This window comes from Labrus bergylta, chromosome 4 (assembly GCF_963930695.1).
Source record: "Labrus bergylta chromosome 4, fLabBer1.1, whole genome shotgun sequence".
Classification (NCBI taxonomy): Eukaryota; Metazoa; Chordata; class Actinopteri; order Labriformes; family Labridae; genus Labrus; species Labrus bergylta.
The window spans coordinates 19053669-19072982 of NC_089198.1; the positions used below are offsets into that span (position 1 = coordinate 19053669).

The 19314-nt window shown below is 41.7% G+C and overlaps 1 protein-coding gene across 1 annotated transcript in view; it reads right to left on the minus strand.

Annotated features, from left to right (window-relative positions):
- The window catches only part of LOC109984052 (potassium/sodium hyperpolarization-activated cyclic nucleotide-gated channel 2), a 35872-nt gene extending 16638 nt beyond the window's left edge, over window positions 1-19234 (minus strand). The window contains exons 1-4 of the mRNA XM_065953955.1: window positions 15745-19234; window positions 12673-13096; window positions 9112-9273; window positions 1423-1641 (exon numbers count right to left, since the gene is read on the minus strand). Of these exons, the coding sequence (XP_065810027.1) occupies window positions 1423-1641; window positions 9112-9273; window positions 12673-13096; window positions 15745-16937 (1998 nt within the window). The 5' untranslated portion in view covers window positions 16938-19234. The remainder of the gene's footprint in view (window positions 1-1422; window positions 1642-9111; window positions 9274-12672; window positions 13097-15744) is intronic.
- Between the last annotated feature and the right edge of the window lie 80 nt (window positions 19235-19314).

Below are 19314 nucleotides of genomic sequence, written 5' to 3' on the forward strand. Positions count from 1 at the left end.
TGATGCAAAATCCACTGCAGCCAATGATTAACAACAAGAGAGAAGGATGTGATCAAGAGCTATGCTATTGTTTAAAAAAAAAAAACAATCTCAACCACTGATGAACCTCTTCAACAAAACTGACTCAACCCTGGTTCAGTAGGGAGAAAACTTGCAGCCACACGTTATTAATCAATATTTACATTCTGACACCCATAAGGTCATATGGGGTTGTAACGTCATACTATGACATTTTTAAGAGCGATTCATTCACCCACATTTTTAAGGCTGCTGCAAGTAAACTTTAAACAATATCTCTCCAGGGCGGTAGAGACCATGTGCAGAGGAACAAGCACTTGTCCCACTGCTCGCAGGTTCTGCTTCCAATTCTGATGCTGTTTGGTGCATGTCATCCCCCACTCTCTCTCCCAACATTTCCTGTCTCAGGCAAATCAATATCTCTCCTTCATCAAGCTTTTATAATATGAAATACAATCAATGATCATACTACTCACCGAAACAGCTCAAAAACTATCTGGCTCATGTTTATGGGTGCAGTTACTCACAACACTTTCTGTTTAACAACAAACAGGTTAAACTACCAGCTAATAATATATACGAATGGAAGATTGAACGATGTAATGTTTAAAGTGGAATATCCACTTACTAAGATCAGTTTCAGTGGTGACACCAACTAATCCTAAAACCAATAAAACTATATGACAAATTGTAGGCGATACTAAAGATCCAAAAGATGCCTTTCATGTTAGAGTTTAATGAAGCCACTTTCTATAATCTTAACATGAAGCAATGAAGAAGTTACTGGCGAGTCCAGAGAACAGAGTCCAGAACATAACTTCCCCTTCATTTTAAATGAATCCTTTATACATTTCAGTTTTGGAACAGTTCAAACAAATGAGAGAATACGTGTTCAATAGAGAGTTTGTAAGCTGTTGATTTTAGGAGGTTTTTGAGAGCATAAGACAAAATGAATCTCATGCTTCTCCTGTGTTTTTAAACCCTATAATGCCGTGGGTATTATATTTGATACAAACATTTCTGAGACCTATTGCATCACCACATGGTAAAAACTTTGCTCAAAACCCTGTTGTATACAATCATTTTTTTTACATTTTGTTAGAGGGCCAAATTAAGGATTCAAATTCAAAATATTAGAATTTTCTGTCCATTATTTATCAGGTCAGGCATTATAGGGTTCAGTTAAATTAAGTAATCCTTCTACAGGTAGTAGTTTTATATTAACTAAAAAGCATAAGAGAGAGACTCATTTTCTCTAAATGTGGGCAAGAAAACACTGAGTATTTTCAAAAATGTCGAACTTCTACTTGGAAAATACATGTTTAAAATTGATATCAATGTGTTAACAGCAAACAGAAAAGTGTTGAGAAGATGGCACAAAGTAGACTTAATGACGCTCTTTACCTTCTCCTGATACTGGCGTCTGGAGGAGTCCAGGGATTGTATAAGAGCTGTTGCATGACCAATGAAAACCGCATAGCATGTAGCTCCTACAATCATACTGAGCATGGTGAGCCAGATATCTGATAGACTCTCCGGGGCCTGTCGACCGTAACCGATGCACAGCATGTGACTCATGGCTTTGAATACAGCGAAGGAGTACAGCTCTGACCAGGTATCATTCTGTGGAGAGAGGAGAAAAAAAGAGACAAATAAAACGTCAAAGGACACCAGTGTTACATAAAAAAGGCATGTTTTGAGGCACAGAGGAGGGGACTAAAAGGAAATCTTCGGGGATGGCGAGGTCATGGAATAGCACTTAAACAAATGAGAGCTCGAGGGAGAGAGCTGCATTAAAAGAAAGAGGTAGGATGAGGAACGACATCAGGGGAATCCTTCGAGGCCTAATCAGTAAAGTGAAGACAGTTTGGAAATTATTTCCTTTGAGAGAAATGATAATGAGAGGTCATTAGATATGCCCTTACAGAGCTGTGTGAGTAGGAATCTACTACAGGAACATAGTGACAGCCAGGCAACGGTCACCAGGCTGCTTGTGTTCAGATTCATGAACAAATGAACAAATCTAAGGCTTAACTTACAAAAACGAGAGGATTAAGCATGTTTCTGGGTATCTATAATAACATATTGTTCAGAGTATATACTTTTTACCTTTAAATATGTGTTTTTACAATGATATTGTATGTTTAAATCCTTCATCAGAAGAGAGGGAGTGTGGCTGGGCAATCCACAGGAGATTGATTGATCTGATACTTTGGTCTGCGGAGCTTTCTTTGTTTCCCTTTTCTCTTTCATTAGCACTGAGTTGTGACCGCCATGACCCCAGCATGAACACACTGCTGATGCCAATTAATTCAAGATAAAGCCCAAAAAAAAAAAAAAAAGAACATGGGACTGAGGCCATTTTCTTGTTGGATTAAAACAACTCCCTCAGACAAGCTATCCTGGGTAATGAAATTGTATTTATTAAATCACATCATCTGTGAAGTTAAAAACAGCAACCCTGAAAACATCTTAAAAGCCCCAAAAAATGACATTTTCTGTCACGATACTGACTAGCACACAGTCCTTTCTAAAAGTGTGCGAGAGTACACAGACGTTACAGTATGCACTCATGCAACAAGTACCTATATCCTCTTTTATAACCTATAAAAGTGCATTAGCAGTCTTTTAGCGCATCTGCTAACATTATACACTACACTTCCCCCTCCCTGTTTTTTTTCTGATCTATGCATTCATTATTATCCCAACACCATCCTGTTAAAACAATGTTGTCTAAAGTGTCAAATTGTCAAAACAAAAACAAAAAAATGTTTTCAGCTTTGCAAATTCTAACTGTTTTAAATATGTTTATTTAGATGAAAAAGTTTACCAAAAGGGAACATTGGATCCTTCAGTAAAATTCACTATATTCAGGTACATGGTTTTCACATGAGCTAAGACTGTGAAAGAGAAAAGAAGGAATGCATGGTGTGAAGGTATTGTTTATTATTATTATTATTATTATTATTATCATTATTATTATTATTATTATGCAGGTATTAGCTGATAAAGTGAGGAATCAAATAGTTGAATGACGAAATACAATACATTTTTGGATATTTAAACAGTACATATGGTACAGATTGAATTATTTTTGCTTCTCAAATGTAAACCTCTGATGCTTTGTTTTTTTAACAGTGTGAATTGTTAATTTTGATGTTTTTTTTAAGTGTTAAAAGACCTTGTATCTATTTTGACAAAAAAAATGTACAAATCCATAATAGAGTGCTAAATATAGACTGATGAATAGTTAAATGACTCATTAGTTGCCTTAACAAGTAAACACATGTAATGACATGCAATTCAGCAGGTGTTTTCTGTAGATGAAACTGTTACGGACATGAAAGGGCCACACAGTGATAGAAGGGCTCCTCCGTCATGAGCAGACTCCAAAAATAAATACAGCTCCACCAAGTGGGCTGAGGCTAAATGGTGTATGTGCAAACAGAAAGAGAAACAGTGGAGTGAAACAGATTGAATAATAGATGAATGATGAGCACTTCAATTCTGAAATAGCACAGGCAGGAGAGAGGGAGAGAGAGACTCCAGTACCCTCATAAGTCTCAACAGCCCTCCCCAAAGATTTCAGTTTGGCAACTATCCGAAGCTTCGTTGGTAATCACTGTCTCCATCAGTCTGGGTGAGGTTGGCTGATAGCGCAAGGGAGCTTTAAATTTATCCTCTAGTGTCCTAAAACGCCTCTTTGTTAGTGTTGCTGCGACCTTGCATCCCAACAGGCCTTATATATCTCATAAATACACTCTAACATAAATGTCACCTGCCCGGCAGAAAGTCAACATGCAGGTTAGTTATAGCTCTCGTAGGGACAAAGAGTTCTAGCATCTGGCTCAGGGTGTTTGTTAGAAGTCACACTAGCAGCATTTGGCGCCTGTAAAGCTTAAGAAGAAAGGAACCGAAATACAAAATTTTTGAGCATTTATGTGTTATGATTGGTGTGTGTTTGGCAAAGTGACAATGGAGTCAGCAAAAACAAATGTCACACTGTCACAGGTGAGAGTTTGTGATATCACATGTTGGGTTGGCTGAAGAGATGTAGGAAATACATTCCTTGTTTAACCCACAGTTATACATAAATTGTGTTTAAAATCCTCCAGTTTTGATTATTTTTCTACTTTGTTAATATTATAGCATGTTATATGGTATCTGCAATTTGGGCACACTCTAACCCTTAGCCAGGAAGCAAACCTGGTCAGGATGGCCTGAGTTTAAGTGAGAGAGTGAACATGGCTAAAAAAAAACTCCAATTATGATTAGTAACAGTTATGAATCATTTATGTTTTACCATCAAATTAGTTCTAATTCGACAACCATAATATCATTGGAACACTATTTGTTAACCTGACAAATATGTTGATTTGGAACGGAATAATGAAACATGAATTTGCTTTGGTACAAAACATGATATGCAATAATGTGGACACTTGGAAGAGTAATATCATAAATAAAATTATATAGGTGATAAGTTACTTGCTAGTCGGAAGACTAGAAAAGCGATACAAAAGCACTATACAAGCTCAGGCTCATTTACCATTTACTGACTGACACTGATTATTGTTTGATGGGAAATCTGCAGATTGACTCTGCTTTGTAACTTGTAGTAAACTGCCTATTAGCCTATTTGCTTTTTGATTCCCTGTGTGATCTTTGAAACCCACCACATTTCCCATGCTTATATTTTCTAAGTGTCACAGAGAACAGGGTACAGCTCAGGCTGATGACAGAGTCATTGTTTCAGGAGGGATCATTTTATCAAAAATGCAACATGAATGTGTAGACATTTTACTCTAACCACATATTCTAACCTCCAGGTAAAAAAGTCAAGCGATCAGCCACTTCTTAAGGAATCATCCTCTGCACACCAATAATGTCTGTACACAATTTTATGGAAATCTTTCAGAGAAATATTGAGAAACTTCGGTCTAGTTAAAAAGAGTGGAGCCACGGCTGACCAGCATTTAAATCCCTGGCATAACGCAGCTAGTTTGGCTCAAAGTCATGAAAAGCTCATCCAAAAACACACAGGAAAAAAAAATATTTTAAAACATTTATTTAAGTACTCATTCCGTCACTTTAACCCTCTTTGCACAAAGTGTTGAAAGTGTTTTTGGGGTCTAATTGATACAGGGATGGAAGAAATCACAGGGTGAAGCAGATCACATAAAATTGAGTTAAATCACACTGAATGACCGACCACTTTGTTTGTCCATCGTCCAATAATCCAAACAAAAAACTGAAGATAATCAACAATGCAACAAAGGTTTTGGCCCGTCCCTGTCACACACCCACCACTTTAGTCTACAAAGGCTTATCTGAGTTTATTGTACAGTCAGCTGTCTGTGTCTCTTGCTCTTTTCTCGTCTGCCTCAGTGAGTGTGTGTGGTCTCTTTGTAGTCTGTTTGGTGGGCAGTGAAATATGTTGTTTTTGGATGTGAACGGCAAGTCATCCATTGTTCCCCCGACAGTTCATTATAAGGCCAAAAGAAAAGAAAAAATTCTCTTCATAAATTGTTCTACTTTGACTCTTGTACAGGTTGTCAACATGCTTATTATTTTATTTTTGCCAAAATGGAAAAGATTCAAACATGTTTGTGTAACTATCTTATGCGAGCCCTGAATAAGATAGATTACAGCTTGCCTGGCTACCTTTAGAAGAAGAAGAACACATACTTTATTAATCATGGGAGGGGAAATTTTCCAATTTTACACTCGTTGTTAAAAATCCAGCCTTTTTAATAGACGTGCTCCAGGCCTGTTGAGGTGCTCTGTGAGACAGTTCATTATTGATGTTAAAGAGTGAGGGAGAACACACTCTTTACCACTGAAAGTTTTGTTTATTTGGGAAAGTTGTATCATTGAACAACAGAGAATGACATCAATATTACAGGAACATGGAGAGTTTAAACAAGTCCGGCCTGGATGAGACAGGGGTTCCGTCGTTGCAGCCCCTGGGTACCTGGGGCTAGCACTAGCTGTGGGGCTAATGAGCTCCGGCTCTAACACATCTCTCTGCCCCTGCTGTCACAGCCTGACCCACCGTGTTTTCACCATCCCTGCTGTCAGAGTCCAGGTTGAACTTGCCGTTAATATCGTGGTTATAATTTAACATAACTCAATGTCATCAAAGAGGTACACTTTCCCGACCGAGAACGCCCTGCCCTGACAATTCCAATCTCTAGGTGGTCTGAAGTCTCGTGCCCACACCGGGCAACAGTAGCCTGCACTTGTGATGAGTAGATTTCAACAGAAGTTGCCTAAGTGCTTCTTGTGTGAAGTTTAAGTGCAGTAACATTACTTGGTGCATGAGTAGGATATTCCAGAACTGCTTGTCCTCAGCACAATGAGATCCTTCAGAACAAAAACACCTGAGTTCCTCTGGGACAGAGATAATCACATCCTCTCCTCTGCTCTCCCAGGAAGCAAACACCACCCAATCCCCAGTCCATTTATAGAGGCAAGACTGCAGCTTTCACTTTCCATGTTTGTATGTCGTTACAGGCCAGGGGAGTAGTTTAAATCAAATTTGCAAAGTCCAGCAGCTGACTGGAAATACTGTTTGGTCAAAGTAGGTGAAGAGAGTAAATAAAAGGATTTAACACCTTACATGACAGGCTTGTTTCTGCAGAGGCCGCGTCTGCTGATGGTGTGGGGGATAATAGGAGAGACACATCTCTGTGATGTAGACTCTGTCAGGGATGGGTTCACACATAGTTGTAAAGAAAGTGTTGAAACTATACACCCTGTGTCTGTCACTTAACGCTGTTGTCACAAGTCGCCTCTAACACAGTGATTATCTGCCCCCAAACGCTCTCTGCTGTGGAAATGAACAATGTGACATACAAGACTGCATACAGCTAATAATAATCATAAATTAAAATAATGAATGGTTGGAAATCGAGATGTACTACAAAAACAACTTGTGTTCCCCTTGGTCTTACGACTTCCAGTGAATCTAATTACTGTGCTGTGGATGTCATTCAGAGTTACAGAGTGTTCTCAATGCCCTCCATGGGTGCAGCCTGTGGGCCGTACACTGCCACCACAGCCTCTGTAGGGTGTGAGGCTTGATGGATGGCCTGGCTGTAACACAATGGATAATGTTACAAGTTGTCAACCACTCAATAGGGGGGGTGGTCTCCGGTGGCTGTAGTCAGCCTGTACCATGCCAGAGCGGCCCTTTAGTTTCAGAGTGACGGCTCTCTGGAGACCGACTGTCTCTGATTATACACAGAGAGCGGGCAGTGGAGAAGTCAGTGGCCTGTCAGACCAAAACTTCATCATCCTGAACCTCAGACTCGGCTCTATACACAGAACAAGTCGTCCTCTGAATTGTCAGGTAAGTTCATAAAAACAGGAATATTCAAGGTCTTTGTAGTGGAGGCTGTATTGCCTGAAGGCCTTTTCAGGGAAGGTTAAGATGGTCTACGTTATCCATATAATAATATAATGTGATTTATCCTGTTGTTGTTTTTTGACCTGACATTGTGTTAAATATATTTACTGAAATAAAATGTATGTGTATACTGTATATATATGTACTGTCTATTTGTGACTGCTTCGTAATGTTTACTTTTGAAATTTGTGAAAAATACCCATCACAAATTTACAATATGTCACCATCAAAGTCAGATACTGTTTAACTTCTATTTTGCTGCTATCTGTGCATATTGCATATATTTGGGCGGCTGTGGGTCAGTTGGTAGAGTCGGTCGTCTCCTAAACAGAAGGTCAGGGGTTCAATCCCCAGCTCCTGCAGCAGCATGTCCGACGTGTCCTTGTCCATGTCACTTAGCCCCAAGTTGCTCCTGCTGCATCGGCAGCATCATATGAATGTGTGTGAATGGGATTAGTTTCCTCTGATGGTCACTTTAGAAAGAGCCTCAGTGTGTGAATGGGTAGGTGTGACCTGCAGTGTAAAGCGCTTCGAGCAGTCAGAAGACTAGAAAAGCTTTCTATAAGCTCAAGTCCATTTACCATTAAAAGAAAATAGATTGATAGGAGAATCTATTTATTCAGGATCAGGTCATCATCAGATAATTTTTATTTCAATTGTACATAATAGTAACATTTATCAATATTCCTCCATATTGATAACCAGCTCCTTAACCAATATTATAATAAAAGACGTTATCAATACTTGCCAAATAATTGCACTAACTCTGCACTAGGTTTCTGTCTGACAAATTAAACATGGAGGAATTTCTTTCCAGTCACCGACATGGAAAATCTGACATTTATTCTCCTTGTCACATTAACTTGTTTGAACTGAAATTACTTTTGTACAGCAATAAAAACAAGAGTCAGTGCTGTCGTCCAGGAAATACTTCAAGTCTTAAATTTACGGACGTGTTCACGGCAGGCCCTGGCAGAACCCAATCTGTTTAAAGCCCCATTTGGACGTGTGCCTCGTGTCTGGGTTTGTGTGGTCGCCCCTCACTCAGTCAAAGGCTGGGCTGACAGACAGACCTATAAACAAGCAGCTTTTATCTCTGTGCTAGAGACACAGCAACAAAGAGCCCAGCTGCCCGGCCGTACCCACCCCATCCCTCTGTTTTCCCCTTTTATCTTTCCTGTCATCGCCCACCATGCAGAAAAGGAGGTATGTAGGGATCCAGAGGTGAGCACAAACCTCTCTGCCTTCTCTTTCACAACGTCTTCATGGGTATCCTACATTTGTTTCCTATGTCTGGCACAACAGCTGCATGCTACTGCAGAGGGCAGTGATAAGAGTAATTTTCTTGATTTGTTGGAAATAAACATTAACTTTTCCTCCTGAGATAAATACAAATATCTCTTCAAATATTGGATGGATTCCTTTGAAAAAATGGTTATAATATGTATGTACCTATTTCATTAATGCCAACATTGACTAGTTGTCAACTGACTTTTGTTTTTTACAAACTATACTAGAGCTTCGGCTGACAGTCACACAATATTTTCTAATGATGGTCCGAAACTTCAATCAATATTCTGTGACCATTGTTACCTCTTTTGTGAATCAACTCAGAACAGAAGATGTAAATCTAGTTCATATAAGCTGATTTGTATGCGCAGACATGAATCTCTGACACTAACCTCCATCTTGTTGAGGGACACCCAGCAGTCTGAGGGGAAGTCCTGCAGCATTGGAACAAGGAACTGTAGGCAGCCGTCCCAGTGACACAACAGCAGCATCATACCAATCAGGTTAAAGATCCGCATCACCGCACTGGCCAGGTCATAGGTCATATGGAAGATCTAGATAGAGACAATGGCAGAGTGAGGAAAAATTTACAATGGGATGGGAGGTGTGTTGGATATGGAAGATAATTTAGATAAGAAGACATTCATTGCTAAAGATGCTGTTTGTATTTCTCTGTGGCATTATAGGCTTCCCACTCAGCTCTACAGTCTCCTATGGATCGTACCAAGTTTGATTAATAAGAAGGGGAGACAGATTCCCATCAGTCCCAAATCAAACCCAGCAGGAGACAGCAAGATATTTTTTACACAGAGATACATGACATTAATCAGAGGCTCACACACACACACACACACACACACACAGTCTATTCACACGCTCAAAACACTCACAAAAGCCTGAAGGCACACTGATACAATAACACAGACAGACATGCTAACATGTACACAAACCAACAGAGTGATGGACAGGGACCATCATGATCCTTAACAAGTGATAGTCTTTGTTGTCCCACACATCAATCATTCTGAGTCGCTGGAAGTTCCTGTAGTTTAATCACCTGACAGACTTCAGGATGGGGCCTAGCACTTACCTTGTTGCATTCAACACCAACATCATCTTTAAAAGCTCTTAATATGTAGAAGTGTTGGATGAGCCTACTATGACAAACTGAGAAATGGGTCATCTGTTACTCAGTGCAGCTGAGGGAGAAGTGATACTCTGTGATGGGAGTGATGGCGAATGAGACTGGACATGAATCACATGTGCTGATCTTTCTAAAGCTGCTTAACCTTTATAGGGTTTTTACTGTCAGTCTTTATCAATCAGAAACTCACAAAAAATACTAATTTGTCATATCTTCTTGACTTAGGATGGATGAGAGGACACAGCCATATTGTGTTTGCTGATGGAGATGTTCAGCACCACGGTCAGCTCTCAGACACATACAGGAACCTAAATCAGAGTTCTTTCGTTTCCAATACCACGGTCAAAAAATGCCAAAAGATACCGCTGAAAATGCAGTATGGGGTATCAGCGAATACCCCAATTAATTCCCCGTTCTACTGGCTGTTAATGGCCAACACATTTTTAGAATGACAAAGAAGAACTGGCTTCAGGTGCAACAACCAGCTATTAAGGAGAGTACTGTTGGTCAAAGCTAGCAATACTTAATCAATCAATTTTTAAGAAAGAAAAGACTGAAGGGAAACTGTGATTTTGATACTTTTTTGAATGAAATTGAATGAAGAAACAAAGGACGTCAGGGAGAATTAGCCAGTAGAATTAGCTTGTTTCTAGGTACTAAATCTGTTTTCAGGTATGGATTCCATCAGTGAGTCAAACCATACAACAATGACAGCAATTATGAAAGCCTTGTAATGCCAGTACTATACAGCCCCTAAAAATGTTTTCCCAGTTTTTTTTCCATACCTTTTTTTCAGAAGGTACTCAGAAGGCCACGTAGCAATTGGAATTAGTGTAAGGTGCCGAGATCTGGATTTCCAAAGTAAACTATGAGATATCTTCAAAAAGAAAGACTATTGTAACTAGACATTTCCACTTTTAGTCTCTCATTCTCCATCACGTCTTCGCTCTCATTCTCCATGCATGACAAGTATCTCTTTCCATCTCACTCCTCTGTGTGTGTGTGTGTGTGTGTGTGTGTGTGTGTGTGTGTGTGTGTGTGTGTGTGTGTGTGTGTGTGTGTGTGTGTGTCATATCTTCAGAAATCCAATTATCCAAAGGTCAAGTTCGAAGCTGGGCCCCACTGCGCTGCTCGCCACTGCAAAATGCCAACACAAGGCTGCCAATACTGGCATACACAAAAAGTCGAGTGATCTCATGACATGGTTGGACCTCTTGTCTCCTAGGCTGCTCTCCTTCATTTGAGGAAGGAGTAGAAGGAGAGGCTGGAGCAGGGACCCTGACAAAGTGCATCCCTCACAGAGTGAATAAAAGCAGAGTGTGCCAGGAAGGTCAGGAAGGGGGCTTTGAGTTCAGGCTGAGTTCAGGAAGGAGGGATACTACCTAGCAACAGTACCAATCTTCACCTGTAAAACCACTTTCCTCACTCCTCTAATTCAGGGGTGTGTACAGGATTATTTGACTGGAGGGGCCCAAACTGTGTTACGGTCTAAGTGAGTGACATGCCTGCTGCACACAACTTGATGATTTTTCATTGATATTTATCTTTTTACCTTGACCCTGTCTTGATCCCTTAATGTCTTGGTCTTGTCTTGGTCTGGGAGCACTCGGATCTCAGGTATGTCTAGGTCTCGGTTAGAGTGGTGTTGACTACAACACTGCTTATTTCTCTAAAGATAAAAGATGTTGATCCAAATTACAGTAAAACAGACAAATTTCTACAGATTCTGCATTTAAAAAAGCTGAAAAAGCAGAATCTTTAGGCAGACCGGATTTTGGTGCAAAGGTGTTCTTGTGATTGATTCGTAGTACAAGGAATTTTCATCAACTAGTGTTCTAGCAGGCATTTGCAGTAGACAGGAAAATGGTCCGTGCGGAGAAGAAGCAGCACACATCAGCTGTAGTGCTATCTCAGAACCCATGGGGCTTCAAATAATGTTTTTAAAAGATAGTATCTGCATAGAAGTGCAGCTAACAATCATGGATCATGGACGTCATCTCTCAACTCTACCCCTCATTCTCGCCTCACAAGTTGCTGGTTGGACTTGAAGTCCCGAAAGTTGCCCATCTCTCTGAGAGGCATATATCTTGGTCACTACTAGATGGGTTCGAAAAAGTGTAAGCATACAAAAAAAAGCCTCATGCAAACTTTTGCAAAACAGCTCAATGATTTGGTTTGCTCATATGTCCTGTCTCCTACCGGGCAGATAGACATTCACAGTTTATGGGGTGACACATGGCATGGTCAATCAGATTTCAGGGGGGCCCATGCCACTGGAAACACCCTTTCCACTATTCTTTTAAATGAACAATTAGTAACACATATAATACAAATATACAGCCCATTATTGCTGCTTATTATGATCATTGTATAAGTTGCTCTTCTATGGTGACTTAATTGATTAAGTGTGTTCCCGCCTGTTAATAGGCTTCTTATTAAATCAGCTGATGCCACCTGTGGGATTGCCAGGTCAGACAGATGGTGGGGGGGGGGGGGGGGGGGGGGGGGGGATGTGTGACAATAATCGAAATTAGAATGCAAAGTAAGTTAAAGCTGCTGACATTAGACATTTCTCACCAGGTGGCAGGTGAGAACATTAACACAGAGCCTGCAGGCGGAGGAGAGCAGGCCGCTCGGAGCAGACAGAGAGGCAGATTGTTGGTTTGGTCTCCAGCCAACATCAGCATGTTTGAGGCAAATCAGTGACCTTTTATCACCAACTAGGTTTGGTGTTTCTTCCTCTGTTGCTCAGAGTTGTGTGATTAGAGTTAATACAATATTTACACAAGGACAGTCATGAAGCTCTTACCTCTTCCCATTGGTGAATGTAGCGTATTAATCTGGAGAGCCTCAGCAGCCTCAGGAGACTTAGGATCTTGGTAAAGCGGACGATCCTCAGCGCCCGAGCTGTCTTGTACACCTCCGAGTCGATGCCTTTCTCCACTATTAGGAATATGTAATCCACTGGGATGGAGGAGACAAAGTCCACAATGAACCAAGTTTTTAAGTACTTCTTTTTAATTGTTTCAGGGTCCAAAATGATGTCCGAGTTGTCCTCGATGATGATTCCTGTGCGAAAGTTTAGCACCAGGTCCATGAGGAAGAAGGTGTCAGAGACCACGTTGAAGATGATCCAGGGCGTTGTGGTCTCGTCCTTGAAGAAGGTGATACCCACAGGGATGATGATCAGGTTGCCCACCATAAACAGCAGCATTGTGAAATCCCAGTAGAACCTAGCAGGCATGTGAGCGTGTGGTTGTGGTGTGTACATGAAAGTGTATTCAAATGGATGTGTGTGTGTGTATGCGTGTGTGTGTGTGTGTGTGTGTGTGTTGTGTGTGTGTGTGTACAGGAGGGGGAAAAGGGGTGGGGAAGGACAAAAATAGAGTCAGATAAGAAAAGGGAGTTGCAGTGGAAAGCCGATAGGCACAAGAGGCTTCCAAACACAAGATGGAAAAGCGTAAACACACTTTGCCTGCCTGAACATGCATAAAGCAACAACAAAGACTCATTATGTTAAACTCACCATTTCTAGAATTCATCTTCCACAACAATATGTCAGGAAATACTTTTCCACACAACTAAATTCTTAAATTAAAACTAAATGAAACATATGACTGTCTCTGTTCATGTAGTTGGAAAAGTATCGACGCAAAGCTGATAAGGTATTTTTTCGATATTTAGAATTGGTTGTTTGTGACTTAAGTTCTTGAACTCTTCTGGCTGCTTTTTTTTGTCTAAAATGAAAGTTTGAATAGTTATAGTTTGAAGAAACATCTTCACCCTCTCTTTGTCTTAAACTGGTTTAAATAACATGGGATGTCACTGAGTAAAAACACATTTAAAGAGCATTGTGTTTCTTCTCATTGTTTCAATTGTTGCAGCATACTACTAAACTGTTTGTTTCCATTTATTTGCACAATGGCTGTATATTCCCTGTGCTGTTTGTCCTTCTCTCCTTCTGTTTTTTTCCATCCTTGCCAGGTGAAGCTACTGATTGCACAATGAGGTGTACCTGGCCTCAGAGCTTAAAAGCCCAGTGTTGAGTTCAGGAAGGTTGGCTTTAGGAGTAGTGACTGCTGTGCCTCTCAGCCAGGGATTGTGTGTTGTCTCTTCATGGGGAAATTACTAGTTTTACTAGTAAAATTTGTATAAAATCCAAGACACATAGGCATGTAAATAAAACTATTTAGAGTTTCAGAAGGGTTGAACTTTCCCTTTCAACTATATTTACCATGTTTCAAGCCAGGGTCTCTGAGACCCCAGACAAGAGTGACATTTTTGTGCAGCTGCCATTTTAGATTTACACTTAATTCACATAAAAAATGAAAAACTCACTGAGCATTAAGCTGATTAAACATGTTAAGCATGCTTCTAAAGCTTTTAATGAGGACCCTGGGTCTCCAGGACACCTGATATCACTTTAATAAACACAGACCTTTCTAGCACATAAGAAGGTAAGGGACTTGTTATTTGCTACCAATGGTGATGTGACGGTAAGGTGAACGGGACAGAGTAACAGAAGTGGTGTTTGAGCCCGTAAGAGGAGGCTCTGCAGGACAGGTGCAGCGCTGAGTCATTACACTGCTACTTATGCAACAAGCTCGACTATTCCACTTCCCGGCAACAACAGAAAATGCCACGATGATAGGTAGGCTAATGTTGGAGGCAACGTTGCTGTTTAACCTAGCATCAATTAACATACGAGTTACTGGGGGGGGGCAGCTGTTGCATCACATTGTGTGGGATTTTACACGGTAAAGAAAGGTCTCAGAAGAGGCCCTGTCGTTAAATTACCTCTCTGTTGTTGAAAAAAGTGTCTCAAGTTTAGCTTTGGTGGTCTACAGACTAGACATGTGATCAAAAAATGGGCCAAACGTGAAGGTGGTATTTTTTAGAATAGAGCTCAGGAGCGCGAGCCGACTACAAATTAGCCGGGAGCTGTCCACCCGGTGTGGTGCTGAAAACAAACAGCACCATAAGACAACTAAACCTACTCATTTTCAATTCAGCGACGGGTAAATACCAGAGAGAAAAAAAAAACATCTAATTATTTAAACTTAGTCACGAGGAGCCCCCCCCCCCCCCCCCCTCCCTGATTCGTACATGTCCCTAAATATTTGCATGAAAGAAATGCCGCTTCATGTCCAGCTGGGTCATTAGGGTTTAGGCTGAGATACGTAAACAGAGAGCATCCGTCATTAAAATACAGGATCCGGGGAGTCGAAAAGGCGGATGTGTCTCCAGTGAGCATGCTTGAGGTTTTCGCACACTTGGCTCAAGGTGACATTCCATTACTGAGTGCATCGCGTACACACACGTACACACACACACACATACACACACACACATAGCCTATATCCTGTCAGCACGGCTCTCGTCGCAGAGCTTAGACAACCACGAATAATAACCCAATCTTTGAATAGTAATGGTACTATTTGAGAGATCTGACACTCAAATAAGCGCCAGGGCGCTGTCCTCTTTGTTAACTGTGCGCGTGCTGCAACGAAAAGTGGGGTTGTGTTAGCAGGCCAGGCTTGTTGAGCATCCCAGACATGCTACTGTACATGCAGACAGGAATAGGATTTGTTTACAACCTTGAAAGGACACTCTCCGCTTAAGTGCATTTGCCTGACAACAGGTTGTTTGGGGGATAAACGGCCGTACGTTGCAATGCATCGATTACACTCTGTACATATTAACTCAGAGGGGATTGAATGAAAAATCAGCCGCATCTAGCCTTAAATAATAACCATGAATGTGTTTCCATTGAGCGACAGTGGTTTCTCACACTAAAGTGAGTTGTAGATGACAATGAGGACCCACACGGGCCCCTCATGACTTTCAACCTGCAACCAACGGCAGCCCCAGCAGCTCTTACCTGAAATCACTGTAAGGGTGGATAATCCAATTTCCAGCTGATTTTACTCTCTCCTGTTCTCTCTCTACTGCTTTTTGACTACCATACATGCGTAAGGAGAATTTGTTAACTCCAGGCTGCAGCATACTACTAAACTGTCGCTGCATGAAGCTGGCTTGGCTGCCCTGAGGCTCCGCGTCCTCGGCGGGCACGATTGGCGGTCCATCCTCCTCTGACTTCTGGAAAGTGACAGAGTTCCTGGGCTGCTGGTTCTGAGTCTGAGCCGGGCCATGCAGCGAGGACGAGGCTTTCCGACTCGGTGCGTTGGAGAAGGACACCTTGGAGTCCTTTTTCTCGGGCACGCCGCTGGACACGGGGGTAGCGCCAGGGTTAGCGTTCTCGCCTCCCTGTCCGCCGGTCAAAGACCCACCTGGGGTGATGGAGCCGTCCATGCTGGCGGTGGCCGAGTTACAGCCTCCCCGCTTCGTGCTCCCCCCGTCCTCGGCCCTCCCCGACCCTCCTGTCTGCTTCTCCTGCTTGGAGATTATTGAGCGCAGGCTCCCGGTACCCGAGTCCCTCCTGCATTCTCCGTTTTTGTTGCATTTCATACTGGAAATTGTAACGACGCTGTTGCAACCATCACCTGCTGTCGCGTTTAAAACCTCTAACGCGACCGCTGATTCCGACGCCTCCGCCCCAGATGCTCGGCTGGTCTCTCCGCGCCGGGCAGCATCGCCCGGACAGGGTGTCTGAGTCTCGGCAGATCTGGAGGCAGTAGTGGGCCGTGGAGCGGCGGGAGCGTCCTCTGTGTGCGTATGGCACGGCTCCTTGTTGGAGTTTCTCCTGGAACCCGAGGACGCGGCTCCCCCTCCTGGCGTAAAGTTCTTCATCCTGATACTGCCGCCGCCGCCGCCGCCTCCTCCTCCACCGCTGCCGCTCCCCCCGGCTCGGCGCAACCGCGGATGCTGGAACCTGGACTCCTCTTCCCCGTCCTCCGTCTCGTCCATCACGACGTTGCTGGCCGCACCGGGCTGCTTAGCGCTCGGTGCGCCGGAAGAACCAGAGTCCAGACAGTTCTGGCTGCTGGTGCTTCTTGTGCATTTGGACGCGGTAGCCTTAGGGGCGCTGATGTGGCTGCATCCGCCTACCGCCTTCTTTTTCATGGTGGCAGCAGTCGCCGGTGAAACCTCATTCCTGTCCATGACATTGGGCATATCAAATTTTGCCACCAATTATCTTTACAGAAAACCAATCAGAGGTGGAGAGAGATGAAGAGAAGAAGAGGAGAGAGGGAGAGGAAGGAGAGAGGGACAGAGGGAGGGGTGGACGTGACTTATTTGCAAACTACTGCGCTTTTACTTTCACTAGTCATTGTGTCAAAGATGCTTGAGCATCAAACTAATTGAGCCCTTTGACTGCGTCAGATATCATTAAACTATTAGCGTACGCTGCTGCTAATTCGGCTCCAGCTTTTTTTTTTTCCAGTCAAGGCCTCGCAGTCATGACCTACAGCTTAGATGAAGAGCCTTTAAGTGGCTTTTTTCACAGAACCACACGTCCATTGATGACTGAAATGTTGTCAACAACTCTTTATACTAACAATAAAAGTTTAATTAACACGTGTTAATGAAAACTCCAATGATGTCATATTTTAGAAGGTGTTCTCAATGACATCCTTCCTGAATAGATGTCACCCATCGAGTTGGTGCTTAGCGCACCCTAGCGGCCTCACAGGGGTAGCACAGAGGTTGTGTGGTATTCACTGCAATGAGATGTTGACTCAATAGCGGTGCCAAACTTTAAACACTATCAACAAAGTCTACAGAATAAGTCTAGGTCTCTACAGAACAAAACGCGTAGGCTTTTGTCACTCATTGGTGTGAGATCTTTAAGGTGTTGAAGTTCACCACTCCGTGGAAACATACTGTGCCATTAACTTCCCACAAATGGGTTTCAAAGCAAAATTCAATTCAAATTCTGGACAACATGGTGAGGTCATAGAAATATTATATTCAGATTGTGTAAGATACATTTTATTAGGCATTTCTAATGGAAGAATATACAGCAGTATATGTCAGATAGCCTAACTGAAAACCAGAAATACGTCCATAATAATATTTGATCACTGGCATATGTTGAGTTAAATTTGAGACATAATTGATTTTTTTTAAATAATTGATTCATAATTGATCGTTTTTGTATACTACAATTTGGCCCTTTGGCAGGGAGAATTAATTGAATGTGGCCCTTGCCTTGACCAAAGTTGCCCATCCCTGATATAGACCTACTTAAAAGAAATATACCTACACTGGATTTTTATTTCATCCATGACATATCTTTTACTTTTCCAAACGACTTCTTACCTTTTCACATCAGTGCAGGGAAGAAATAAACATCATCACTCTATCACCCTTCCTCTTCTTTCTTTCTGTCTCCCTCTCTCTGCAATCCTAACTTCACTTCAATCCTCTAGCTGGACAGCTGCACCCACGTTCAGTTCTATTTCCTGGAAGGTCGGTGCATGCAGAACAATGCTCTCTCAGAAATGAAGAAGACACACAGATTTAGTTAAAGGATTTGAATACAATTAAAAGTGTCACAAACAAGTAGGCAGGTAAGTGGTGGTGGGGGCAAAGGCCCAGAAACATTTTAGTTAGAGACAAGAGCTGAAATGGATCTATGAATCAAAATTAGTATTGACCTATATGGAAGATTGAGTTATTACCTTATTTTTGTGGAGCAAAGACACAAATTTGCTGGACTTTTAAAGACAAATTAGCATGCGTCTCTTTCCAACATTTTAGCAAACAATTAAGCTTTAATTGCTAAACCAGAACCTCTGTATTGTTAAGGTCAGCTAATCATATAAGTTAAACATTTTGTCAGGCTCACTGTGAATGTCTTAAAATGTGACTTTGATCAACCTTGAGAACATCAGGTCTGACATGCTACTTTAATGTAGGAACTCTAAGACTTATATCAAGATTAAGTTTGTGCTTCGTCACAAAGGCGAGTCTTACAGTGCTTAGGTAAAAGTACTCACCAGTCTTGGAGCGTGGTTGTGTTTGGGACTTGGAAGTAAACACAAGGCTGAGTTGTGATTAGTTATCTGAATTATTCAGACAGATAGCTGGATGGCGATAAGACAATGTGGCTGATTCCCAGGATGATCTGTTAATTGAAACTCTGTTTACCTCTAACTGCAGTTTTGTGTTAACTTCATTTCCTAAATAATCCTAAGAACACACTTATTTTGTAGCATTACTTATTTATAGCATTTATTTATATTTATTGCATCCCATTAATCCAGCCATCCAGATTTACCAAATAATTCACTTTTTTTGTCTACATCTGTAAATTTTGCAATTACTGTACATAGCACAGACTCTTGCACTTTCTGCTTATTTGCACTTCTGGTGAGATGCCAAACCTCATTTCGTTACTCTATACTTGTATATGTGTAATGACAATAAAGTTGAATCTCATCTCATCTCATCTCATTTCCACATGTAAGCACAGTGGGCTTATTTATTTAACAATGGTTGGGATCGGTGCTTGGTCTTTGCAGACACCACAGGCCCAGGTATCGTT